Source organism: Topomyia yanbarensis, chromosome 2 (genome assembly GCF_030247195.1).
Source record: "Topomyia yanbarensis strain Yona2022 chromosome 2, ASM3024719v1, whole genome shotgun sequence".
NCBI classification, from domain to species: domain Eukaryota; kingdom Metazoa; phylum Arthropoda; class Insecta; order Diptera; family Culicidae; genus Topomyia; species Topomyia yanbarensis.
The window spans coordinates 105,394,040-105,421,687 of NC_080671.1; the positions used below are offsets into that span (position 1 = coordinate 105,394,040).

The 27,648-nt window shown below is 38.7% G+C and overlaps 1 protein-coding gene across 1 annotated transcript; it reads right to left on the reverse strand.

The window, feature by feature from the left end:
- On the reverse strand, window positions 1-27,648 carry LOC131679093 (uncharacterized). Its single transcript, XM_058959650.1, has 8 exons — window positions 27,515-27,648; window positions 27,301-27,457; window positions 26,591-27,239; window positions 26,406-26,532; window positions 17,910-18,269; window positions 17,619-17,849; window positions 17,334-17,552; window positions 1-370 (listed from the first exon to the last, which is right to left on the reverse strand). The coding sequence occupies exons 1-8, from the start codon at window positions 27,603-27,605 to the stop codon at window positions 219-221; spliced, it is 1,986 nt and encodes a 661-aa protein (XP_058815633.1). The 5' UTR covers window positions 27,606-27,648; the 3' UTR covers window positions 1-218.

The window sequence follows — 27,648 nt, forward strand, 5'->3', positions numbered from 1 at the left end:
TTTAATTAAAATCATCCTCACCAAGGACAGTTTTCGTTTATTTCGTCTACTATCACAGACCTTACTTAATTGTATGTAGGTATGTTGCAGGTTCAACAGAATGGAACAAAACAGCACTTCGGAACCAAGGCTGATGCTATAGGTACTCCACCAGCGCGCGTTTCGGAAACATCCCAGCACGCTGCCCACCACGACCCGTGGTGCTGCTGCTGTCATCATTAATCCAATCCGCTCAATTTCGTTTTGAAATTCCCACAGCGGGGAAAATCAGCCGGGGCTTTCGGCAGTTGATTCAGCTCGCCGACCTGCAGAACCAGACCCATGCCGGTACCCAGGTGCCATTCGAAATGACAGTGTATTAACCAGAATCCTGCGTGGATGTTGTTCATTAGACAGGTAACATGAGAGTATGTGTGTAAACAAAGAAGCGATGGGAAATATTATATTTGAGGAGATGATTAAAATGAAGGGGTGTGCATTTTTCTCGAGTTCTATAGCTAGATATATAAATATGTATTTCAATGATTTTTGATGTAGTCGTGCTTTAAAGATTTTCATTTGGCCAAAGTTTATTCATACTTGACTCACAAAAATTTCATAGTTTCGATGGCAATATATTACCTACTACTTACACCTTAAAGCTGTTAACAGTGTATTTTGTTGTGCTTTATTGCTTATTGGAAGTATTGAATTATAATATGATAAAATTATTTGACTTTCAAAGTTCAAGTGTCCTATTGCGTGCAGGAATGAGAAACAGGTGAAATACATAAATTAGAAATTTTACAATGTTGATCCTTTCACATTAAACCACATTTCTGGTAATTTGAGAATGATGCTGATATTTAGTTCTGAATTTAATATTTTCATTTGTTGATTCGCCGAATATGTACACAAACATACTTTGATATTCATGTGCGGAATCCAAAAGCTGCGAAACACGATATTTGGCATAATGTTTGTAAGCGGTGCTCCAAGGCAAGTTAATATTTATGCCATTCTAGTATAGTCTCAAGTTCAAAAGACTTGTTTTCAACTGAAATTGAATTATTAGAATCCCACTTGGGTAAAAGCCCGGGTGGTTAAAACAGAGAAATTGTAGGGTCAAAAATTGCAGTAAACTCAAACGGATCATAACCTGCAAAAGTTCAAATCGATTATAAAATTAAAGTTCTTTCTTAGAACTGACTTAGACTGAGACGTTAGATAGATGAAAGCAAGGTAATGCACTTTCTAAATAGTTGTTCAACATAGTGTTTGAAGGTGCGATACAAAGATCTGGTGTGCAAAGAAAATGAGCTATTATCACGAGATATCACATGCTTTTTGATTTCGCGAACGCGATCGCGTTCATTGGCGTTGATTGCAGAGCAGTTGAAGAGGCATTTGTGTCTTACAAAAGAGAGACTGGTAGAGTCAGATTAAAAATACTTAGAAGACGTAGAACATAGTAGCTGGTAGCTCGTAAGGTAGTTCGAACGGTGTTGCTTCCGAGGTGGAAATTGATGAGGTACGGTAAGAGGATGTCGACGAGTACTTATGGCTATGGTATACTAGTGACAAGTTATAGTGAATTCAGTGGCGAGGCGAACATGCATGTAGAAATTATGCATAAGACTTTAAACAGTTTGCATAGTTAGTTAAAGTCCCGTAGTCTACGGTGTTGTTGCTCTATATAAGTCGCTGACACTCCCTGTTGCTCTGTTTTTGAGAGAAAAACTCTGTGCTCCATATCCGGCGGCACAATGGAGAATGGAGACTGGAAATGAAGTAGACGAATGATTCACTGTACCAAATTTATAAGTATGTTAACTTCGGTAGGCTGATAAAGCATTGAAGACTACAGTGGGCTGGTCGTGTAGCGTCATTGCCAGAAGAGAGAGCAGCCGAAGTTAAGTGCAGCAAAGAATCTGGAAGACGCCGGGCTGTTTGCAATCGAGTAAGATGCGCGTGCAGTGGACGTACAAAAAGACTGGATACTGGCAACTCAAGATCCGTTGCGTAATGATGATGATGAGTTTTTCTTGTTCAATTCGTTTATTTGATAAGGCACATTTGCGTTAGAATGATGGTGATGATGATAATGATGGTCAAATCGATAATAAACTTTTCCTTGTCCAAACTGAATTTTTTTAAACCAATGAAAGCCATAATCATTTCAGAATCCGATTTCCCAACTGCTAGTTGCCTGATACATACAAAAAGTATTAGTAACGAATTTGGTATAGCATCTCGGACTGGACTGGAACGAGGTCGAAGGAATTCTTTTAACGGAGCTCTGGTACTAGAACACTTAGCGCACGACCAAACAACATGTTTAATAACCGCCACCATAAGCGCAGAGACCACTCTCCACGACCTCAAGACGCCGGAGATTGCCATTCTACGTATAATGATTGGACATGACCCGAGATATCACCTGAATGAAGTTGTGACCCTCATCCATTCTCTTGGATCAAGGTTTGTTGATACCTGTGGGATTCCTGAACTTCCATCGCTCTACGAAATTTGCCAATTTTCGAGCGTCCTCTGAGAAGAAATATTTAAAAACTCGTTGAAGCTACGCGATCTCTTATAAATATCACCTTCTAATGCGTAAATGCCCACCTTCTAATTATCATTCTAAACCAAGCGTCCGTCTTCTCATTACCCGGAATGGAGCACTGCGAAAGAACTTAAACTAAGGTAATTTGGAATGATTTTTCAGATAAAGCACACAAAACCTCACATGTTTTCTCCAGGAAATACAAAGAGTGCTTTCCATGCTCCATCAAACGGAGAGCCTCCTGTAACTGTAACGATGTGGGCATGGTCGTTGATGGGTAAATATAAAACCATCTGTTTTGTGGGGAGAATGTTGGTAGCACGGCCTCTTTTATGATTGCACTCACCACTACTGTCATATCAATTAGCATAAAAGCGATGCATAGCTGTCATCATATGACGAACATTCCGTGTATTCCAATCACAAGATGAATCGAATACACAACGTACACTGAACAAAAATGATTGCAATATAGCGTATGATTTATCATATGAACGGCCTAAAAACTCGATGTTGACGATTTCGAATGGCAATCATTCAAAAAATAGTGAATTCAAGATCGAATGACTTCATATTTGAATTGGAATGAACAGGTTGTCGATTTTCAAATGATAAACATAACTGTAAAGGAATTGATTGCACTCGAAAAAGTAAACGATGGCGTTGATAATCATCATTCCAAATCACAGCAGTTCATCATTCGTATTTCATCTGTTTTCAGTGCTCGGGCTGAACCAAATGACAATCATTTGATGCGCGCAATGCGATTGGGAGAAGTATTTCTTAGTTTTTTTTTCTTTTTACTAGTAACAGCATTTACTAAAACCACATCCGTTCACGAGAGCAAAAAAATATTTGTAATTTTATTAGTGTTAACGATAACCTGGTAGTGTAAACTGTTTTTCAGGTCAAGAAAAATAACAAATATTGTTAATAGTGTTTACTGGAAAAATACATCCAGTTCAAACGATTTATTTGCGCCCATTTTCGGACAATATCACTGGCATGGGGGTCTTGAGAGCATACAGGAAATCATCCGCGACGGTCTTGTAATTGCAAAAAGCAAACAACTGTGAAAGACGAGGCGAACGAAGTATTGGATCACGGCTTACATATACTAGGCTAGCTCGTTAGAGTGTAAACATTTGACGACAGCGCGTCATAGAAATCGTCGGCGAAAACAATTACATGAAATTCATATATTGTTTGCTGCTAACGAATGATCGGCACCTGGTAAATCAAAAGGAAGCTATGAGAATGTCCAAAACCTTGCTATGATCAGAAAATTACGGTGGGATATGTTTTCTATGGCATGCATCCAAATTCCCGATTTACGCTAATAATCACATAGATGCACTGATAATCCACTGTGTCTAGTGTAATTATCGCGTAATTTACGTCAAAAATCCATTGCACACTATTTTTTCCACCGTAAGAGCTCAAATATTGTCAATTAACAATCCGTTTGTTTTTCTCAACGATTTCTCTGACGTCACCGAAAACTGTCAATTCGCTGAATAGCAAGCCTCCTTTCTGTGAGCCGTGTGTTGGATAAGGTGTCAAAAAGACAAGAGGTAAAATGTTTGGCAAAGGTTTGTACACGGTCAGTTTCACGATCTGGTTAATCATTTTAGAATAGGACAGCGTTCATCGGATGCCAACTCTGTTAATTGGTGCCTACATCAATTGTGACGCCAAAATGGCCATTAAGTTTTGATATCCCAGTAAGAGCACAATGGATATCATTGGGAACTACTGGTTCCGAAATATTACGGAGGTATATGGCTTCCACAACGAGTAGTTACGTGTGGCAACCCAAAAGTCTGGAAAATTTTCACGGGCCTACTCGATTCTTGTTTTCAAGGCGGTCTCAGTCCCGCAATCAATACACTGAATTTTTGCACATTCGGGAGTTGCAGGATATGCCACATGAGGAACCGATATGCGATCGGATTTGGTTCTATCCCGATGACCGCGCCGGCTGGACTGTTGCCGCCGCTACATACGGAGCGTGCCATATGCCATATATATTTAACCCAATATATTCCGAATCACTGTCGCGAGGACAGGGATTTAAGAAGTATAGCTCCCATGCCTCCGCATAGCTCAATGTGGTCCTGATGTTTGTGTGCCAACAAAATAAAAGATCATGGCATGTTCGGTGATAATAGTGAGAAAAAGAAATTGCACATGTCCCTCGAATAAGAAACTAATAATGTTCAAAGACAATCAAAAATTTAGTAAAATTACACACTGTACAAGACGTCCGGATTTCCAAACAAGATTTGATTGGACATTTGAAAACAGCGCATTCCCGTGGAGACCATTTTGAATAAACCTTTAGCAACTGGCGTCTCCTGCACCAACGACATATAAGTTCTTAACTTTGAAAAGCTCCGATGAATTCGAAACCAATGAAACCCTGGCCGAAGAAGTTGGTAGACCAGTGGACAAATTATACCTACAGCTATGACTCGCTAGATGTGGCCAACTTTGTATCTATTGTTCGTGAATGGAAGCAGACATGCTCCGCTAGCATATTTCCTCTATTCAAAGAGCTTGGCGTAATAGGTTCTCCGAAACGAATGTGACTAAAACGTAGTATTGATCCAATCGAACAGCAATTTTCAAATATCAGCGGCTCGTATCAATTTGTCCATTTTTACAGAAAAAGTAACAAACCGTTGAGTTCCTATATATTAATCAACTTCCAAACGACAATGTCCTGGATTTATTTAAGCTTGAGAAGACGGATGTTTTTCTTATATATACGATGGTATCAAATACGACATCATCGCACAGCCATACAGTTTTAGGTGTACCTATGAATTGCCGTCTCTTATTACCAAGAGTAATTTTCAAAAAACTACTTGGTTGGAAATGAAGTAAATCCAAACTACGCTAAATCTCGACTGACTGGATGCATCCTACGGGTAGCATCTTTTTAAATTCTCGTTGAATGTGAAGATATATCCTTGTACGATTTCGACAGGATCTGTGATAATTATATGGAGTATCATTGATCAACATTAATGTTTCAAAGGTTTTCTTCCATTTAATTCCACTATGTTTAATAGTGGAATTAAATGGAAGAAAACCTTTGAAACATTACGTACATTCCACCTCCTTAAGACCTCCGTTCGCGTATATATTGTGATCAATATTGTTTCTCTTTGTTCAAAGCCGTCCATCAGGATTCTTCTAATACCACGTATCTCAATAAAATAGAGCAAATCGGATGCCGCAAACTTCCGTAACTTCTTTCCGTAATATCCTAAGAGGAGAACAAACGAACTATGCTGAAGGGAGCAACGGAACCGGGTATCACCTCAGACTATTTACTATTTAAACAGATTTGAACTAAAAATGTTGTATTTGTATACCATATCTAGCCAAACATTTGAAAAGAACCCATCTGTCAAACGTAAAAATAGAGGAAATTATAAAGGGAGTTTTGAATTTGTTTCAAATTCATTATAATCTTATTTAAAAAATTGTTACTATTTTATTTCGTTTGATTGCGTTAGATATATCTTACATTTGATTAATAACCGACAACAAATAAGTGTAGCATGGGATTTAACTTTAATAAATTTAATAGAATCGCATTCAAATGAATAGCTAAAGGCCAGTCAGCAGCTGACTTCATTCAGTAACATAAATTATGCTAAAGCTACAAGGTGCAGTGCCGCGACTCGATTCATTATGATTGGCAAATAAACTAAGCAAAATTTGGAATGCAAAAACCATCTTTTTATAGTACGGTAGCAAGTTTTAAGCATTTGATTTGTGTTTATGGATACGAATTTGTAAAATCTAGGCTGCGATAATATGTGTGTCCTACTTAAGGGGAATTGTTTAAATACAAACTCACCGAAAAGCAGCTATTAGATACTATTTAGAGATGTTTTCAAAAGTTTATTATAATAGCCAATAGTTCTTAAATAAACCAATTAAAATAATATTCGTTTGCATCAATTTCATCACGAAGTATATAAAAACAAATTCCTTTGAACTGATGGTCTACCTAAAACCAAAAAACTATCGACTTGCTGTTCGAGCAACTTTCATTCAATTTTTTGATGACATACATGCGAAAAAATATTTGGAGTAGTTCGATTTTCTTATTTGCTATATAAATTAAACATGAGACTATCTGATCGAATGTGACGTTTTAGTTGTTGAAAAATAAACGATCACATTTCAAAACAGAATGATTGCTATTTCGAATTTTACAACTTTTGCTTTTATCTTTTGTATGCCTATCATTTGATGTTTGCATACAAAGACGAAAAGTTGATTGCAACAAGTGCCAATTGTTAAAGGGCCAAGTCAACAAGAATATCATTCGATTTAACGCTACGGTTTTGGTACAGTGTAGGCCCTAGCCACCAGACGAAACATTGTTTCTCTGATGGTCCGTCCGTTAATCCATCGACGGACCGGTGTCAATAATCACGTTTTTCAGCTTTCATCAAGTTTTTCATTTGCATTTGTAGCTTCGCGTATATTTAGAAAAAATCGGGTGATCCGACGTTCAAAAGTCACGTTCGCGTACAATTCTAAGCAATCTCTACCCACCACGAAGTAGGAGACTGTACGCGGTTGTTCGCGTCGGGTACTCGTTTCGTCTGACCTTTAATCGTATTGCAATTGCAGTGTGTAAAACCTGTGGGAAAATGCAGGGACTGAAATATAGGGACACTAGGGGTGTTTGATGTCCCATATGGAAATTCCTGCTAGTTTCCAAGATTACCGAGACCAGGAACCGCTTACTTCGGTTTTGTTACAGCACCCTTCAAGGTACACTCTCAGGCCTTTACGAGGAAGCTTAGGAGAGAAAACTGATTTTCTTCTTTCGGAAATTTATAGGCACATTAGAAGATGTTCCCACAATGGGATGGTCAGACTCTCGCTCTTTAGTGTACAAGGAAACGTAGAAATTAGTCGTTGTCGGTGGCGTAGCGCTCTTTTGCATTTCTTATCGCCGCGTTCCTTAAAAGAACGTTTCATTTGGTCCCCATATAATTTATATGCGGGATATGCTGAGAGATCATGCGGAGTCTCTCCACAATAGGAAAAATTTTCATGATTCACTTCGCATTTTCCACAGCATGCATTGTTTATACAATAAGTCGCTGTAGGCCCAATTGTTTGCAACGACGGCAGTTCATGCCTCGCGGCTCAAAAAGGCGAACAGGTAGACCGGTCCAAAAGATCAAAATTAGGAAGAGCAGATTCGGCGAAAGGTTCGAAATGAGGCTGATGGAGAATAAGTTGGTTTCATATACTTCTTGATCTTTCCTGAACGCAATTGCTTGCGAACCAGAATTTTCACTGGTCGAAGCAAAGGGTTCTTGAAGGAGCGAACCCCATATTTCGCAATTAAGGCCTTGGCCTAAGGTTTGAGACTACACCATCAATCTCTACTTCCTGGGTGGGTACATAGACAAGATACTTCTTCGTACACGGCCAACTGGTATTTAGATAAATCTCGGCTTATCTTTGCCCACATTCCAGTTCGTTATGAATATGTACCAAATTCGTTACTGATACTTTTTGCATGTATCGAGCAACTAGCAGTTGGGAAATTAGATTCTGAGATGATTATGACTTTTATTGGTTTATTTTCTATAAAAATACACTGAAAAAAATTCAGTTTGGACAAGGAAAAACTTTTTTCAAATAACTTTTTTTCCTTGAAAGTGTTCAACTTGAATTTTTGACGGTAGGAAGGGAACATAATTAGCTATCTTGAAACAAAATTTTATCCAAATAAAAGATGGGGTTTTTTTTTTAAATCGACTTTAAATTTTTAAAATCGATTTTTTTCAATGTAGTAGTCGATGAAGAATTTTTTTCGATATTTTAATTAAAAAATTTGACTAATTTTGACGGTCTAATAGGAAAAGACCTAAAATTATTGGTCACCGTACTTGGCTAGATTATTATGTTTTTTTGCTGAGACTCGTTCATCTTGATAGATTGCCTCGGCAAGAATAAAAGTTACGGGTTCCTTCGTTTTCTTGAAATGTATATAATATAACAGTAACTGTTTTTGTCATTCGCTCAACGCTGGGTCAGAAAGAAAGTATATTATCAACTTCCACATTTCCTTCAACTCTACGGCCATTGGACGATATCTGGCATTTTTTCAGACCCGCAGCCAGGATTTTGTTTCGGGAGGGGCTTATAAATTTTTGCATAAATGTATTAATTCTGATGACTTGAGATTGTCACTGGAAACTGAATGTAATTATAAAAAGTTCGTAGTGAAAACAGACACCAAAAATTCTAAAAATATGTTATCTGTTACATGAAAGGCTAGTGCATCGAAGAATTGAATTTGCTAATCAAATCGTGTTCCGCCGTGATTGAGGACGAAATCAACGTCAAGGTTATCTCCATAGATAGGAATATAACAGTGTGAAATACAAGTTTACCGTTGCAAAGAATGTCCGAACAAAGTGAATGTCGAAAATTGCTTTAAATCTTGTAATTAAGCAGGCGATATATGCAAAAAGTATCTGTAACAAATTTGGTATAGCATCTCGGACTGTAGATGCTGAAAATCGGTTCAACTCCTATTTTCATGATCAGGCGTCTATTACTAGTGCTGTGACTTCACCTGAATTTTTCGTTAATTTAACTTTATGAAATTGTAATTTATACTGATCATGTCAAAATCATAAAAATCCTGAGAAAAACGCATGTTTTTTCGTTTGACTCTCGTGGGGAATGGGTAAAATACTATCTTCGACAGTATTATCAGACAACTGGGAATATCTATTTATTTATCTCTTTAAGTGGATTTTTTTACAGATCCTAATTTTAGCATTGAAAATGCTTTACTCTTCTATATGGGGCTGATGTTAGGTGTTAAACTAAAATCTGATTTTCGACTGCGTCACGAAAATGTGGCATAATTTTAAACGACTGTAGCGCCAAAAATTGGTTGCATCTTTAAATTGGTATTTCAACTGTACACTATTGAAAAATCCGTATTATTGTAGAAAATGTAAGAAAACAGACAAAGTTTACGTTAAGGTTTGGTAATTATTGATGGATTTTCATGATTCGAACACCAATCTACTCAGAAAATTGCCAGTAAAAAATTGTTATCAAATTTATCTGTGTATTTTATTAGCACACTATTGAAAAATCCGTAAATATGCAATAAATAGGGAAAACATATACAATTTTCACAAATTTCCCTAACACAGATCTCATCTCGACATTCATAAGCGTCCTACACAATTAATCGCTTGATATAAAAGGAATGTTTTTGACCGAATTCCTTCATTGCCATGCCCGCTCTGCTGGCAGAACCAGTTGGATAATTGCTATTGTTGCTTGTAGGATAGCTGTTAGACATTTCATTTGATCACGAGCTACGGAAGGGGAACGTTAGTCTGTGTGCGCTGGAAGGATTTTGTTTGCAGCTTCAAACGGCTATGGCGAAACTGAAGCGAGATGGCAAATTTCTGATTTATACCGTGCGTATCAGCCGCACAGGCAAGGCTCAAATCGTTTCATAGGATTCTCGTTACGTATCCCAAAACATAGTTATTAGCAAACTGTCCTTATTAGGACGAATATATAATGGAAAAAAATTATTTGTGCCTGTAAGGGTAAATAATGCTGCATTGTTAATGTAACTGCGGTCGTGTCTTGTACACAACCCTTTAATTTTTTTTTTCTAAAATTGATACTTTTTATATCGTTGGTCTTACGAATTAAAAATATCGCAGACTAATTTTTCTAGTTCAAAAGAATTCCTAGATCCTTGAAACTATGATAAAAGTCAAAATGTAAAGTGTGTGAAAAAAACTGATTTCACTACAAAGCAAGAATACCTTAGCTCTATTGATTTTTGGCAATCTTGAAAAAATCATTGAGACTTACCTAGATTACGCCAATATTATATATGAATATTTGGAGGTTTTATTTCAGAATTCATGGGTACAACGTAAAATATATATTTCAATGATTTAATCTATTAATGGAAACCAGAATTTAATCTACTGAGGAAAACTGCTCAGATATTGTTTACTAATCGAAAGAAAATTGCTTAGCACTGATTATTTCATTTAACAAATTTTGCGTAAAATTTGTTAAATGAAACATTGATGACACCACCAAAATAACTAGAAATTCTAAATATGAGCTTAATAATTTCAGCATCGCTTGCTTCCGACACACGGACTTACTTCTTGCGTTTTTAAATTATAGCAAATTATCCGTTTCCCGTCAAACTTTTGCTAAACATTTGTCAATTCGTTAAATAAATATGTTGACACTATTTGCCCCCTAATTGGTTTATTTTTGAATAAAATGAATTAGCTCTTGATTTTTTTACAACCATCATCAAGGTTGGAAGAAATGTAAGATTCTTGAAGAAAGTTGTCTGAATACAGGTTTGTTTTAACAATATTTTGGGAATAGTTTTCATTAAAGTTGTTGCACCTAACGCATCAAAGTTGTACGGATAACGAAGATGAAAATGCCATTTTATTTTAATCGAATCGAGATGATCAGAGCGCAATTCCGAAAGCACTCGTTTTTTATTTTATTAACAGTTTAAGGCCGAAGTGGCCTGTGCCGTATACAAAAGATTCCTCCATTCCACTCGGTCCATGGCCGCGCGTCGCCAGCCACGCAATCTGCGAAGGGTCCGCAAATCGTCTTCCACCTGGTCGATCCATCGTGCTCGCTGCGCGCCACGTCTTCTTGTACCGGTCGGATTGCAATTGAGAACCGTTTTCACCGGGCTATTGTCCGACATTCTGGCTACGTGCCCGGCCCACCGTAGTCGTCCGATTTTCGCGGTATGACAGATGGGCGGCTCCCCCAACAGCTGATGCAACTCATGGTTCATTCGCCGTCCCCATGTGCCGTCTTCCATCTGCACTCCACCGTAGATGGTACGCAGCACTTTCCGTTCGAAGACACCAAGTGCGCGTTGGTCCTCCACGAGCATGGTCCAGGTCTCGTGCCCGTAGAGAACTACCGGTCTAATCAGCGTCTTGTAGATGGTCAACTTCGTACGACGGCGAACTCTGTTCGACCGAAGTGTCTTGCGGAGGCCAAAGTAAGCACGATTTCCTGCCACGATGCGTCTACGAATCTCTCTGCTGGTATCATTGTCGGCGGTCACCAGTGAGCCCAAGTACACGAACTCTTCAACCACCTCGATTTCGTCGCCACCGATGCAAACTCGAAGCGGGCGGTTCTCATTCTCTTCTCGTGAACCTCTTCCTATCATATACTTTGTCTTCGACGTGTTGATGGCAAGTCCGACGCGCTTGGCTTCTCTTTTCAGTCTGATGTAGGCTTCCTCCATCTTCTCAAAGTTTCGTGCAATAATATCAACGTCATCGGCGAAGCCAAGTAGCTGAACGGACTTTGTGAAAATCGTACCACTCGTGTCGATCCCTGCTCTTCTTATTACACCTTCCAGCGCGATGTTGAATAACAGACACGAGAGACCATCACCTTGCCGTAACCCTCTGCGTGATTCGAAGGGACTCGAGAGCGTCCCTGAGACACGTACTACGCACATCACCCGATCCATCGTCGCCTTCACTAATCGCGTCAGTTTGTCCGGGAATCCGTACTCGTGCATAATCTGCCATAGCTGATCTCGATCGATAGTGTCGTATGCGGCTTTGAAGTCGATGAACAAATGATGTGTGGGCACATTGTACTCTCGTCATTTCTGCAGTACTTGACGAAGAGCGAACATCTGGTCCGTGGTAGATCGTTCGCTCATGAAACCCGCCTGGTACTGCCCCACGAACTCTCTTGCAATTGGTGATAGTCGACGGCATAGTATTTGGGAGAGTACCTTGTAGGCGACGTTCAGCAGGGTGATTGCTCGGTAATTACAGCAATCCAGCTTGTCGCCCTTTTTGTAGATAGGACACACGACACCTTCCATCCACTCCTACGGTAAAATCTCCTCCTTCCAAATCTTGGTAATCACCCAGTGCAGCGCTTTAGCCAGTGGCTCGCCACCGTGTTTTAGTAGCTCGCTTGGTATTTGGTCAACCCCAGCGGCTTTATTATTTTTGAGCCGGCTAATCTCCTCCTGGATTTCTTGGAGATCCGGAGCCGGTAGTGTAATGTCTTCCGCGCGTGCTCCCAGGTGCGTTACCGTGCCATCCTCGTCGTCTGCTGCATCGCCGTTCAGGTGTTCTTCGTAATGCTGCCGCCACCTCTGGATCACCTCACACTGGTCCGTGAGAAGATTCCCGTTTGTATCTCTGCACATGTCGGCCTGTGGTACGTGGCCCCTGCGCGAGCGGTTCAACTTCTCGTAGAATTTCCGTGTGTCTTTAGCGCGGTACAGCTGCTCCATCGCTTCGCGATCTCGGTCTTCCTGCTGGCGCTTTTTGGTCCGGAAAACCGAGTTCTGCCTGTTCCGTGCCTGTTTATATCGCGCCTCGTTCGCCCTCGTGCGGTGTTGCAGCATTCTCGCCCATGCTGCATTCTTCTCTTCGACTAACTGCTCGCATTCGCCGTCGTACCAGTCGCTTCTTCGGTCCGGGCCCACCGTACCTAGTGCAGTGGCTGCGGTGCTACCTATGGCGGATCGTATATCTCTCCAGCCATCTTCAAGGACAACTGCGCCTAGCTGCTCTTCCGTTGGTAGTGCCACTTCCAGCTGCTGCGCGTATTCTTGAGCCACTCTGCCATCTTGTAGCCGCTCGATGTTTAGCCGCGGCGTTCGGCTTCGACGAGAGCTATGCACTGTCGAAAGTTTTGAGCGTAAGCATACTGCAACCAGGTGGTGGTCCGAATCTATATTCGCACTGCGATAAGTGCGGACGTTTGTGATGTCCGAGAAGAATCTACCGTCGATTAGAACGTGGTCGATTTGATTTTTTGTTACTTGGTCCGGTGATCTCCAGGTGACTTTGTGGATATCTTTGCGAGGGAAGAAGGTGCTTCGGATAGAAACACGAAAGCACTCGTGTTGAGTGTATAGAAAAGATACAAGAGGTGCTCTTGAGTCCATTTCGATTGGTTGATTCTTTTTTTATATTTTCTCTCCGATTTAAGATTATATCTCTCTTTTTATTCCACGACAAAGAAAAACAGAACGAAAGATTGTCATATGCTGATGGCATGCAATCGAAGCATTTATCCCAACTTATTGGTTAATAGATTCAACCAGTCACAACATTTTAGTCGCTTTTCGTGATTGCCTATTGATGTCTGTTCGCTGTATAGAATACGACTAAAATTCTGCTGCTGGTTGCAACATTAAGTGCATCGTGTAAACTTAGCCTAAGAGTATATTTTATGTTTTACCACTTTTTGTGCTGTCCACTTTTAAACAAATTTGTGTTTTACACGTTTGTTAAAGATATCAAGGTTTTGCGGATTAACAGTGTATTAGTACGAAACGAATTTCTCGTAAAAATGAAATGAAGTGTCAATAGAAAAGATAACAAAATTCGGCTGTATCATTCTCAGACAAATTTAAATACTTTTTTTTTGTAGTACACCGGACTGTACAGAGTGCACAATGTACACTGACTTAGGGAGGGGCCCGATCAGAAACACATAACAGAAATATTTCTAAATTATATCTCGCATTATTACTTGTTATAAATTTCTGCTATTTCAGCTACTAACGAGACCTAATTTATAACACAATATGTTACAAAAAATGTGTTCTGTTATAATCTTTCATTTCATTCTTGTTGGGGGTGGGGTGCGAGTAAGGGTTTCAGCGCGGAAAAAAAAATTTTTTTTTGCGTATTTTTTTAGAACTTTGAGTGAAGCGAATTGATCAAAACTTTCGTACATTATAGTATATTATTTCAATAGCATTCTGTAATTTCATTTAAGGGGTTTTTTACTCATTTTAAATAAAAAATATTTTTCACAAATTCCACCTTTTTATCAGTAAAAACCCCCTTTATTGAAAAATTATCTCAAAAACTCAACGTAGGGGTTAGGTGTTTTTTACATGGAATGTGTATGCAAAGTTTGAAAGAAAACGGTTAAGTAGTTTTTGAATGGCAGGTAACACTGCAAATCATGTTTTTTTTCCAGAGACGTTCTACAAAAAGCTTCGTCACCGAGTCGCTTGTCGATATTTTTGCATAGAAAAATTACAGAATGCTATTGAAATGATACACTATAATGTACGAAAGTTTTGATTAATTTGCCTCACGCAAAGTTCTAAAAAAAATAGCAAAAAATTTTTTTTTCCAGGCGGAAATCCTTTCCTTTCAATCATCGTGAACTAATTCATGATCTCTAATATGTTTGTCGCGATTCAATATCCGTGCCCGTGAAATAGTTCACAAACCCATCAAATGTGATTCATGTATTCGTAAACCGATTCCTATCATTCATGATGGTAAAATAGTTCTGAAATACCAAATATTATTCCATGATTCTAAATAAAATAATCACGACTGACTATGCGTGTCCGTGAAACAATTCACAAAACTATAAAATATTCGTGTATTTGTTAACTGGTTCATGATTACTAGTACGATAGTCACGACTGACTATTCATGCTATTGAAATAGTTCACAAAATCATGAAATATTATTCATGCATTCGTGGTTCATGATTCCTAGTATAATGGACTAACCCTGCGTGCCCTTTAAATAGTTCACAAAGTTGTAAAACATTATTTATGTATTTGTGAACTGGTTCATGAGTTCTAGTACAATAGGCACGACTGATCATTTGTGCTGGTGAAATAGTTCGCAGAATCATGAAATATTATACATGGAATCCGGAACTAGTTCATGATTCCTAGTATACGATTCACGATCTATCTGGTGTGCTTATGATATTTAATCGTTTCCAAATTTCATGCACATGCATACATAGTCATAAAACTTTCACTTGAACTATTTCACAAAAATCGGAATATTATTCGTTGAATCATTTCTGTTCCATGCACTTTTTCGTGAAATGTCATAAGGTTATGTCCAACTGCTAGCGACCATTAATAGGTACGAGTAGGCAGATATAAGAAAACAACTAGGATTTCAAACGTGGTTATTCGTTTGATGATGTTTGATTCGTTCAGTATGATGTCTGTACAGAAAACGAAAAATGCGCGGATTACCAAAAATGCATCATAGAACCACAAATTTTGCGCATGCAGTAGTTCACAGATCAAGATACTGAGAATCTGTTACACTTTTTTGATCCAGTTCATATTGTCACGTTACTTCAAGTAAAAAAGCCAAGGGTACCCAATGTCGTAACTAAGATCCTGAAATTATGAACATAAATTACACTACTCGTGACAAATATATCGAAAATCGTCACTAAAAGTCACTGCATAGTGTCATGTTGTATCTATATTGCATGACCCTCAAAATTCCTGCCATAATCCAATATGAATATAAAGTTTGTCTTTGGAATTATGGATGCGGGTAGAGGAAATAGTGGCTCTGCAGATATTCGTTAGAGTGGCTCATAATATGACATTTTTCAGCACAGTACTTTTTAAGTTCCTTCTGTGGTTCCAAATGACTGTGTGAATTCTGGGGACGATTGTTTGGTCTCCTGTTTCGATCATTGCGTTCAAGGTTTGCATGGAAAATAGTATGTGAAACAATACTTTTGTGCATCTCCGAACGTTCATTTCGCTATTTAATTCAAATTGAAATGCCAACCTATAAAGAGTTTGTCCAGAATGTGGTTAACAGCTTTGCCGAAAATTATAACCCAATAGTATGTTTTAAAAAAGTGTTATTGGGACTTTCAGGTAGAGGGGTCCAGTGGTGTAGTAGTGGGGGTGTTTAGGGCCAAAAGATCCCCCGATATATTTTATATATTGAAAAATTTAAAATGTTCGTCACCAATACTTCAATTAGAGAGTTCTCTAAGTGCCTTTTGGCAAAGTTATGTCCTAAGAATATTTTATAAGTTGCTTGGAGTGAAATTTGGCGACATGCCTCGGCACCTACTGGTATGGTAATTAGCTCACTAAACACATATAGAGAAATCCCAGCTCAAGGAAACACGTATCGGTATCGGGAGAAATTTCGTCGCCGAGAAACTCTCAGTCGGATTATTGTGAGTTCACCTCCCGGGATTATACGAGTAGGTCTCTACAAAGCTAGGATATAAATAACTCACGTAAATCGGAGTTAAATGGCTTATGGAATCAGGAGCTGAGTGGGTTGCGGTAATTTCCCGTTGGAGAATATTCAAGCGAAGTGGCTAAATGGCTCAAATACGCAGTGGATTTAAATGACGCAATAGATGGGCAGAATGACGGAAATCAAGAGAAAAATTGGGAGCTAAATAAATGGATCAAACAAAACACACACACACATACATACATACTTACATAAATAGATTAAACGCAATGCGCAAATCCGGGAAGCAACCAATCGCTTCCAAAATATGAACAGTCATTGGGAACCACGAAAGGAAATGTTGTGCCCCTCAAATAGGATCAGTTTTTTTCATGCAACAACGAGGCAGTCTATTGTTCATACTTTGCAATAAACCCTAATTGATTGTAGTGAATTCTCAAAATTACTAAAGCTGTGAACACCACTAGCTCATCAGCAAATCCCTCGAGTCACAGGAACCCACGAAGAGTGCGAAAATTTTTGTCGACAATAACATACCTACATACAACAACAAAGAAGGAGGCGACACGTTTAAACCACTTCCCAGACGAAAGCATCCTTTTGAAGATGATGATAGTCTTTTCGTTCAAACAAGCACAGCCCTACCCCAGATGAGTTGATGCGTGAGCGTGTACACATATTTACATCAAGCTGTCTCATACCGGGATTATTCGCCCTGAAGCGTGTCCGAACAAAGCCTTGGTTCGGGATCGATATCGTGTCCTTGTACGGTGGGTTGTGGCTGTTGGGTTTGTGGGTGAACTTGTTCTCTCGCAAGTAGTCCAACCGTCGATCCAGCGCTTCCTCCGGCAGACGGCCCATATCGGTGATGATGAAACGATATCCGTGAATGTGGTACGGATGGTAGAAGTCCTGACGGTCTGAGAATTAGCAGAGAAATGTTGATTAGTTTGGACGCGTTCGCGTGGAACCAATCAATGACTTACAAAGTGCAGTATCAAACAGGACCACCTCAACGACGTCACCCAGATTGACCTTCACTTTGTGCGTGCAAATGCAAATGCTGTACCCATTGCAGCTCGCCGGTAGATGTGTATCATTACAGAACTGTCGGTTCTCGTTAGTAATGAGTTCCGGTTGAATCAACAGCGGGAAGCTTGGCCAAGTGAAGCTAATATTGTTCGTTACTCCAATAACGTTAAAAGCTTTCCTAACAGCTACATGCATCATTTGATATTCAAACTATAAATCTCATTATGAATTGAAAGCCTACTTACTGCTGAAATGGACGAATCCTTGCTGGGAGAATAGTAAACTGTTGTTGGATTCAATTACATCGAACCCGACGTATAAGCGTTGATCAGGTTCCGCTGCAATTAACTCTTCGTCTCGGTGGACCTCGTGGGTCTCCAGATCGGCCGCACAGGTATCGTTATCATATGGGGTGTAGCAACGGGCGGTGTGACGGTTCAAAGTGATGCCCAGTGGAAACACATCGTCATAGTTTGGCGGATCGTCCACCGGGTACATGAGATCTTCGGTTGGAATACTGGGATCGGCGTACGACAGCACGGCAAATCCTTCTATACGCATTTTGTTGCAGAATGCGATGCCGCGTACTCGAACCCAGTAATTTCCTGTTGGTGAGAAGTTTACATGTTAAAAACCGAAATAGGACAGTCTTGAATATTCCGATATTTAAGTATTTTCAGTAAAATTATGGAATGCAGCTAATTCTATGAAGGAGTTAAGGCTATGTTAGAGAATAGATGAAAGCTCGATTTGTGGTAAAGTAACCAGTATCGTTTCAAAATCCCTAATTATTTATTAATCCTGCTTGGACACATTGGCTCAAATGGTAGAGCGAAGACTGGGGCACATAATTTTTTATTATGCTTTTTCGATTTACGACCATATATATTACAATATAGTTTGTGAACAATAAAGCGAAAACCCTGCTTTAATCCACCGAGTGGTGTGATTGTGCCTTTCTCATTTTTATGCAAACTATGGTTCAATATTATTATAGAAATATCTAGGTAGAAACTAGAGATGGTCGGGTTTCAATTTTTTCGAACCCGAACCCGACCCGAATCCGAGAGCATGAAAATTTAGAAACCCGAACCCGACCCGAGCCCGAAATTATAAAATTTGAAAAACCCGAACCCGACCCGAGCCCGAACATTTTAAAACTTAAAAACCCGAACCCGACCCGTACCCGAGAATGAAAATTTTGTAAAACCCGAAGCCGACCCGACCCGAGAATTTTAAAATTTGAAAACCCGAACCCGACCCGAACCCGAAAGTTTAAAATTTGAGAAGCCCGATCCGAATTTAACTTGCTACGGAGAATCAACCAAAGATCTCGAAGATTTTTAATACTAGGCACCCGATCTGGACTCTAGGCTCATCAAGTAGAATCACTCGAATCTGAAGTAGCAACATACGCATTGAGTTATATCTGCATATGGCAAAACAAATCACTGCCGAGTAGAATCCGCATTTATATTTACTATTATTGAACGTCGAATTTGTAATGTTCTGAGAAACTTATAAATCGTCGATATCTTAACCGGAAATTAAGTTAAATCGGCGGCTAACTCATGGGGAAACAGAAAGTTTGTTCACAGTTTCCAACAACCTTGTCCGTCGTCCTTGACCAAAATTTCTAATTTTTTACCAGAAACCATTCCTGCAAGGCAGTTTCGTATAATTTATTACATGTATTAAATTAAGCTGTATCAATTGGCAATTCGAATTCGACAGTTTTCATGACGTCACCCACGTTACTGGTTGGTAGGGTCAAACCTGTATCGAAGGATATCAATCAAGATTTTTTGACGTGTACTTGATGTCCCATCATTAGCGTTAGGACGATCTATGATGGGGTATCTAAGTTATGTTATGCTTCAGATTATACGGTAAGCGCGCCAGTAAAGATGCTTCGACTTCTCCAATGGAGCTCTCGGAACGACTCCAAACTTTTAAAAATCCGTTAATTGCTTCAACAGAATACACAAAATTTCTGCGATCAATTCCTCAAGTTCGTGGATTCAATTCAAAGTTCGTGGAAATTCATGTATTTTCATGAAGGAATCCGGATCATGCAAACAGCTCAGCCCGGGAACAATCTGACAGAAAGTGCTTGTTTCATATATGTACCACTGATTTGATAGTGGTGCTATTATACCATCACCATATGAGTGTCATGAACAACGGAACCTGGCGGAAGTGAAGCTAGGTTTAGGTCTGATGGAACAAAGACAGTCTCTAGAAAATAAATTTGGCCTAAATTATCCGCTTTTAAAAAATAATGTGCCCTTTTTAAATTTGAGCCTCCATAATGACACCAAAGTTCCACCAAATCCTTAATTTTCCGTTATAGTTTATTTAAATTGCAAGCAATCTTTATCATAAACCAATTTGATTATTAAACTTCCGTTAAAGCAGGTACAACCTATTTGTTTCATTTGACCAACTTAACAGTGCTCGCTTAAAGTTTGTTTGGGGTACAAATGTACCACCCAAACCCGTTTGCGTTAGTGTTTTGTCATGTGTACATAATTAAAAAAAAATATTTTATCTTTTTTTCAAAGCAAAATATCGATACATAGAAAGGGAGAAACTTCTGTAAAATTGTATAAGTTCCAACTCTGCCGAATAATAGTATCTGTTATTTCAAATATAACTTATTTGATATAACAAAGCACTATATCAAAGTAACTAGAAAATGCGCTTGGATTGGTATCGTAATTTTTGCTTTTGCGGATTAAAGAGGCAAAACACATTCATGAATATGATTTGTATATAGTATGCAAAACGCATCATTCGATTTGTTATCTTCTGCAGCCCAGGCTCTGGAACATACTTACTTGTATACACGTATAATGCACCGGCTCTACCTGTTCCTTCGACGCCTTCCTGTTTCATCTCCGTTACTGCATATTGCTGTATTTTTAACGTTTGTATTGGCGTTTGGTTTTCACAAAAAGCATCGGAATAAATACGCTTTTTGAGCGGTTTTTGAAAAAAATTGTTCAAAAGGAAATTTAAAAGTCTTTACAAGATCGTATAAATGGTCAAAATCGATTTGAACCTACCGGAGTTATAGCAATATGCAGAAAAAAGGGAATTTTGACGTATTTTAAAGACTTACTCTATACAAAATGAAATATTACATAATTAAATAGTCAAAACGCGAATATTTTTAAACAGGTTACTTTACGATTGATTTTAGAATAAGACAATCCAATTTAATTATAAATTTAATAAAAATTAGACATATTAGAGCGCTTTTAATTCTAGGGTACGAATGTACCCCACAAAACCGCTTACGTAGAGAAAAAGTCACCGCGGCCTAAGTATCGGTTTTAAAGTACCTGTCGAAATTTATATTCCATCATAGAAAGATGAACAGATATTTTTCGATAAATTCCTGTTGACTTGGTTTATTACTAATTATCATGAAAAATAAATCGCAAAGAGATTTTAGATGCGAAACACGTATTGTTGAATGCTCTCTCATGAATGTTCGTTTAAAAAATTAAATAATTCAGGTAGTTTGCGAGTCTGAAGAGACGGAATTTTATGCAAGAATGAAAAATACAATATTTGAGCACCAGAAAATACGACTAATTCTAGCGATTCAGAGGTGCCAACATTTGATACGGTTATATGTGTCATCCATTCGTATCACGAAGTATAATTCATTACTACAAAAAAGACTGTCATGAAATGGTTGGGTTGTTTTGTTCAAAACCCGAACCCGACCCGACCCCGATAATTTGTAATTTGAAAAACCCGAACCCGACCCGAGCCCGAAAGTTCAAAATTTCAAAAATCCGGACCCGACCCGAACCCGAGAATTTCAAATTTGAACACCCGGAACCCGACCCGAACCCGAGAAGCTTTAATTTACAGAACCCGAACCCGACCCGAAACCCGTCGGGTTCGGGTCGGGTCCGGGTTTCGGGTCCAAAAACCCGAACCCGACCATCTCTACTAGAAACCTTTTCATGGCATTATGCACGTTCCCAGAATGCTTCGCTTTGCACTGTACATGTGTACAGGTCTTGAGAACGTATTTGATCTGTAGAGGCATATCAGCCACAGAAAACGGTGAAAAACGAAAAATGTTCGTCAAACTTGTTACAATCACATTTTAGTCCGCATTTTTTATTTTATTGGTTTTGATTTCAATGCTCTAGCGGAATATAGTGCATAAGCTACGTAGTCTGTGTAATGATACAGAATATAGTTTGATCAGCCCATTCCCAAGTAATAAGCGATACCAGATATGACGAAAAAGTCACTAATTGACAGTCGAAAGACCTCGGTCTCGCCTATCACCAAAGGATCAGCGCCGACAAGCATGCAACTATTCCAGCCCTGCTAGGTTTATAGCGCATTGGGTATGCCTCTTCTGCGAGAGGTAATCAACGAGCACCGGCACGTGACGCTATACACCATGTCTTTGCGGCGAGAGCGAGCGACATGCGAAGAGATCCGCACAAAGCAAAAAGCAAACATCAAATCGATGTGCCTTCGTCTAGGCAGACAGCGTGTACGCTTCGCTTGGTTGCATGATAATAGGCGGTATTTAATAGACTGCCGTTATAAATATATTTGTCCCATGTTCTATGGGATTCCCTATGTACATGGGACAATTATGCGTATAACGGCAGTAGAAGCTTTGTGTGATTTGTATTCTGAACTACTTAGGTATTTTTGTCAAGTTTGTACTAGGCAGACAGAATGTAGACGGAATGTGGATTGGTATTTCATGTGTCGCAAAGAAATTTTTTTTGATTGCCTATTCTTAAGTTATAGTTTATTAAAAAATTGATGGACACAAAAATATTCACCTGGAAATTTATTTTAAATTTCTTACAAACTTTAGTTTCAAAATGTTAACCTCCGTTCCAATTTTATGAAAAAAATCTTAACAGCGGTTTAGTAAGAACTCCAAACCGCTGATAATGTATGAATTTGTTCTGCTCACAAGTCCGATTTGCTAAGAATTTTTTAATTTAAATTTCAAATTGCGACTATTAGGACCAAAATTTCGAAAGAAAAATCATGTAAGCTATGGAACGTATACATCTTTTGTTGAGCTAAATGGGACTAATTCATTTCTTCGCCATATTGTCAAAAATGTGTGTAGAAATATTGTATTAAATTTTGGAATATGTAGGACATGCATTAATACACATGAAACCAATCATACGGAGCGTAAATGCATCGTTTTTTCCCTGCTCTTCAATTCGATGGTTCCATTCGCAGACATTAAGCCCCATAATATATGTACAAAATGGTGTACTAAAAGCTAAAAAAATATTGTCATGGAAACAAGATATCAGCTTCTATACAAACTCGTCCCAACCTAGACTACATTCCCTTATTATTTTAATGATTAATTTCCCTAAAAGTGAGATATATTTACCAAATTTCTTGCAAGTGCATGTATTAAAATTGCTGAAAACACAAAGTCTTCATATTTAATATCTTCAAAATTATTGCCGATTGTTAGTGGGCGATCCCTTTAAAGTATATTTATTCAGATAACTTTTCAAATTTTATTTTGACAAGTTCGTTATGTTCAGTAAAAAGCTTTGAATTATCAAAATAGAAAAGAGATTACAATAATGGAGTATCTCGTGTATTTTCAAAGTAATCTGGCAATTTTTGAAAAATAAAGTGTTCTCAATGGTTGTTAACGGGAAAACGGCTAAGTTTACGTCAATAGTGTTTTCGGACTACTCTTGAAAAAGCAATGTTTGACATTTGCTGCTATGATTTTCGTGATTAATCCTCCTATAAGTGAGATTTTTCAACTAAATTATTTTTTTGGTGAAAGAAATTATCTATCGTCTTTAGAAAAGTTGTGCAAATTGCTTTCAATAATATCTTTGCTGAATACACAAAGTCTCTTCATTAAATGCTTAATAAGTTATAGCTCGTTTTATTTGGGTGACTCCCAAAAATATTTTTTTTTGAAAATATAGAGATTGATCGATGATCTCTTCTGGAAATATATCCTTGATAAGACGAACAATTTTCTGGAATATGCTGATGCTTTATCTACGATATTTAAGACGTTGTGTCGAATAAATGCTTTTAAGGGGTCATTCACAAACAAAGGTCACTTCGAGTGCAATAAAAATAGAGATTTTTGGTTTTCAGCAAAGATGATCGCAAAATTAGCTTGAGCACACTTTGAATAAAAAAATTAGCAATTATCTCACTTCAAGTGGGATTAATCACTATAACTATATCATCAAAATAAAGTAAAACATCCCAGAATACATCATTGCTGTAAGCTTTACTTTTTTCGCGTGAATAAGTTTTCGCATGCTTTTGGCGAAAAAAAATTAAAGGGTTGTGTACAGGACACGACCACAGTGACATTAAAAATGTAGCTTTTTTCAAGAGCGTGCAAATGAATTTTATCTATCACACATATCGACTCACGTTCTTGCTCACTCGCCTATTTTCATATGTTACAATTTGCTATATACCCTCCCCATTAAAACATAATTTATTGAAGGTCAAACGGTAATCTATTATTACAATTAATCAAGTATCTCACTAGGTGATTGGCATTATTTGGCTGATCCATCTAGTAAAAATAGGCTGGTTTGTCCAGAAAATATATTCAAAGGAAAAGTTCCATATTGAGAGCTGTGATGAGGAAGCCCACGCCCGCCAACGGAAATATACAGATTCTCCATGAAATATGAAATTTCATTTTCCATTTAAATTTTCAATAATGTACTAATGAACTTAAGTAAACAATCTTAAGTTTAAGTATTTCTTGATCGATTAGTGGTTGAACAAATGAAATTATTTGTTAAATTACATTGTTATACAACGTTCGCACTACCAGTTAAAACGGGTTTCTATGCTATTTTGGTGACATTTTTCTTGTTGCTATTATAACATGTTATAACTCTGTAGTGTAAACGTTGTATTATTAAACCAATTCTGCAGCCTTTTTTGTTATATAGGTGTTTTATGTGGTAATAGGACTGACATAATTATATCTGCAGTACATCGGTTTGTTTCATAATTTAAAACAGATTTATTTTAAAATTTAAATTGGTATACCTAACCGTTCTATTTGTTGTATACTTTGAAACGCGATTAGAATTGTGTTTTAAATACATAGGGCAGGACAGATACTCTGACTGCATAAACTGGGAAAACAATTTTAAGTCCAGTAACGCTTAAGACATGGCTTGAATTTTAATCGAAAAAGAACACCCGCTTAAACTGCTGCTGGGACGGTAAGGTCTGTTTTAAAATTTTCCGTTTTGTACAGTACGAAACAAAAGTGTTTGAAATTAGAAAACAAAAAGTTCTGCTAGGAATGTGATTGTTTCCGATGCAATTACAGGTTTTTTTACGCGGGGGATACAGGTCGCGCAAAATGAAAACCGCATAAATTTCAAAATCCGCGTAAAAAAATACCGCGCAAAAAACGTGAGTGTACTCTCCTATATAAAATACTACACTGCTGAACAGTGCAATAACTACAGAAGCACGTTGTCACAAGCCTTACTGATAAAAAACATAACCGAAATATGAAAGCCAATAGGCTCTTTACCCTACGCAGCTACAAAGCGCCGTAAACATGGATTAACAAGTTATAATGCACACGCATGCATAAAAATAAATATATTTTTTTCAAACGCAACACACACCGTATTGAATTAAATCCAAACCACCCCACCCACCACTTTGCAAAACATTCTGTGACACCGTGCTGGTACCCGAAAAATCCGCACACGACCACCGCTGCCGAAAATGCATAGCGTCTACCGCTTATTGTAGTGCCCAGACGCTGCAGCCATGATCTTACCCGTTCGACATGAGAACAAAAACTGATTCAAACGTATACGCGTCACCTCTATTTATAAACTAACCGTATACACACTTAAAATCCATTACCTACCAGTAGGTAATTTTAATTTGCTGTCCTTATTTCACTGCCGGAAGATGAGGGAGAGGGAATGATTTTTTTACTCAAAATTAATGGGATGAAGTTTAGTCGGTTTTGGGGAATATCTCATTATTTTTGGGTCAATTTGGACTCCCTCTCTTTCGTTTTTCGTTGGAGGAAGTGGGATGCACAGATTTAAAATTACCTACTGCTAGGTAATGCAAGTTTTCTGTGTATGGTTTAGTCACTTAGGTGCGAGTGTGTGCAAATACCAACGTTGCCGAAAATCGATAGCACTTATTGCATCGCCCGGAGACGATGTTGCTCGTATGGGATATTAGCAACAACTGATTTAAACGGACATGCGTCGCTTCTATTTATGACTTTTCGTGTTCGATTGAGCGACTAAGGTGCCCTGTAATGACGGCTGTGTCTGAGAAATTTGCCTCACGAATGGTAATTTTACCGTTTTTCGTGAACTTTTTAATTTTACCAATTTCGAAAAGTCTACTTTTATTGGGGAGATATTAAATTATTACCAATATTTAAGTTAGGTGTTTCTGAATCGGTTGGTGTATGAATGATTAAAATCCATCTAGTAATATCGGAGTTATAAGCGTGCAAACCTTACATAGTTTCGTTACATGGGAGATAGTTTAGATTTTAGAATGACACCTAGCCCCAGATAGTGGAGTAAGACATTTTTAATGTCAAAAAAACACTGTGCAATAGCTGTCAGAAATAAGAGAAAACCTTTCGAGCACTATTGCTCGACTTATCAAGAAACTACCATTGCCATTGAAATTGTTTAACGCTAAATCAAAAATCTTACCTTCAGTTTGGTTAGCATGAAGAACAAAATCATACCGCTCACCGGACACCGAAATCAGCGTATCCACAACATGGGGCTTCACTGCTCCCCCGTCCGTAGAAATAACCATCATTCGGTGCTTTTCAATCTGCCGATTTCCGAATGTAAGAATACTTTCTATGGTATACCAGTCACTAGTAACTCACCTGCAATCGGAACGGGCAATACTGACTACCAGCGCTGATGAGTCGGAAACGGTACCGCTTCCCCGGTTGCACCCTGAAAACCGTCAATGGAACGTAATCGATGCGCTTGTACCTACCACGCCCATTCACTAGCACCGAGTCAACCTGCATTTGAGAACTTTGCAACCCGGGGACCCATCGTTCCACCGAATCCAGCGTCCAGTCGGAAATCATCAGTACGTGCTCCGATAGGTCGAAATCGTACAGGGCCCTGTTGATATCGTTAGGATTCCTTACGACGGCAGCTCCAATGTGACCGTTGGCTTTCTGGTACCCCGAATGTGAATGATACCATTGGGTACCCGCTTCCCGCGCTTTGAAAGCATACCGAAAGGTCGTCCCTGGCGGAATCGGACACTGGGTAACCATCGGAACACCATCCATCCAGGGTGTTTCACGCTGATGGAATCCATGCCAGTGGATCGCCGAGGAGAGGCCTTCCATGTCGTTGGAAACATCAACTACGATTGTGTCGTTCCGACAGACGATAATCGGGGGACCTGGCATCTTACGATTGATGGAAACCATTCCACGTTCCATTCCGTTACCTGTAATGCACTGCGGGTGGAAGCAATGGGTGCGATTTCCACGCATGCAATCCCAGCAAGCTCTAAAACAGGGCACGATAAGGTTCCTCGGTAGTTCCCTCTGCATAAAATCGGTAAACTTACGATCCCATAGACGCATAACTTTCTAGACTCCACTTGTAGTAGCATATTCTCGGTGGTTCTCTAGAGCTACACGAACGATCACATTGTTCACCGGGAAACACTTGAGCTTCCGGTCGCTGATGGATCGACCCCATCAACAACTCGCTCCATATCTCCTCTGGAATTTGTACATGTGAGTATACTAGTAAGTGTGTAAAACGGTCGATTCACTAACTTGGTTTGGTGATTAAAGGGAATCCAAAGTATGCTTCAGCGATGTTAAGTAACCTTGAAGTTATAACCACCAGAAGTAGTATTATCCGCATACCTCCAGTGAAACTGCTCCTTCTAAATATGTACACTCCAAGT

What these genes read in the sequence shown, in the direction of transcription:
- LOC131679093 (XM_058959650.1), bottom strand. Translation starts at nt 27,605, where the DNA reads ATGCGGATAATACTACTTCTGGTGGTTATAACTTCAAGGTTACTTAAC. An exon ending in AGTTATGCGTCTATGGGATC is followed by an intron (nt 27,240 to 27,300) that starts GTAAGTTTACCG and finishes GCCCTGTTTTAG; the next exon opens with AGCTTGCTGGGATTGCATGC. An exon ending in CTTCAGGGCGAATAATCCCG is followed by an intron (nt 371 to 17,333) that starts GTATGAGACAGC and finishes ACATCCACGCAG; the next exon opens with GATTCTGGTTAATACACTGT.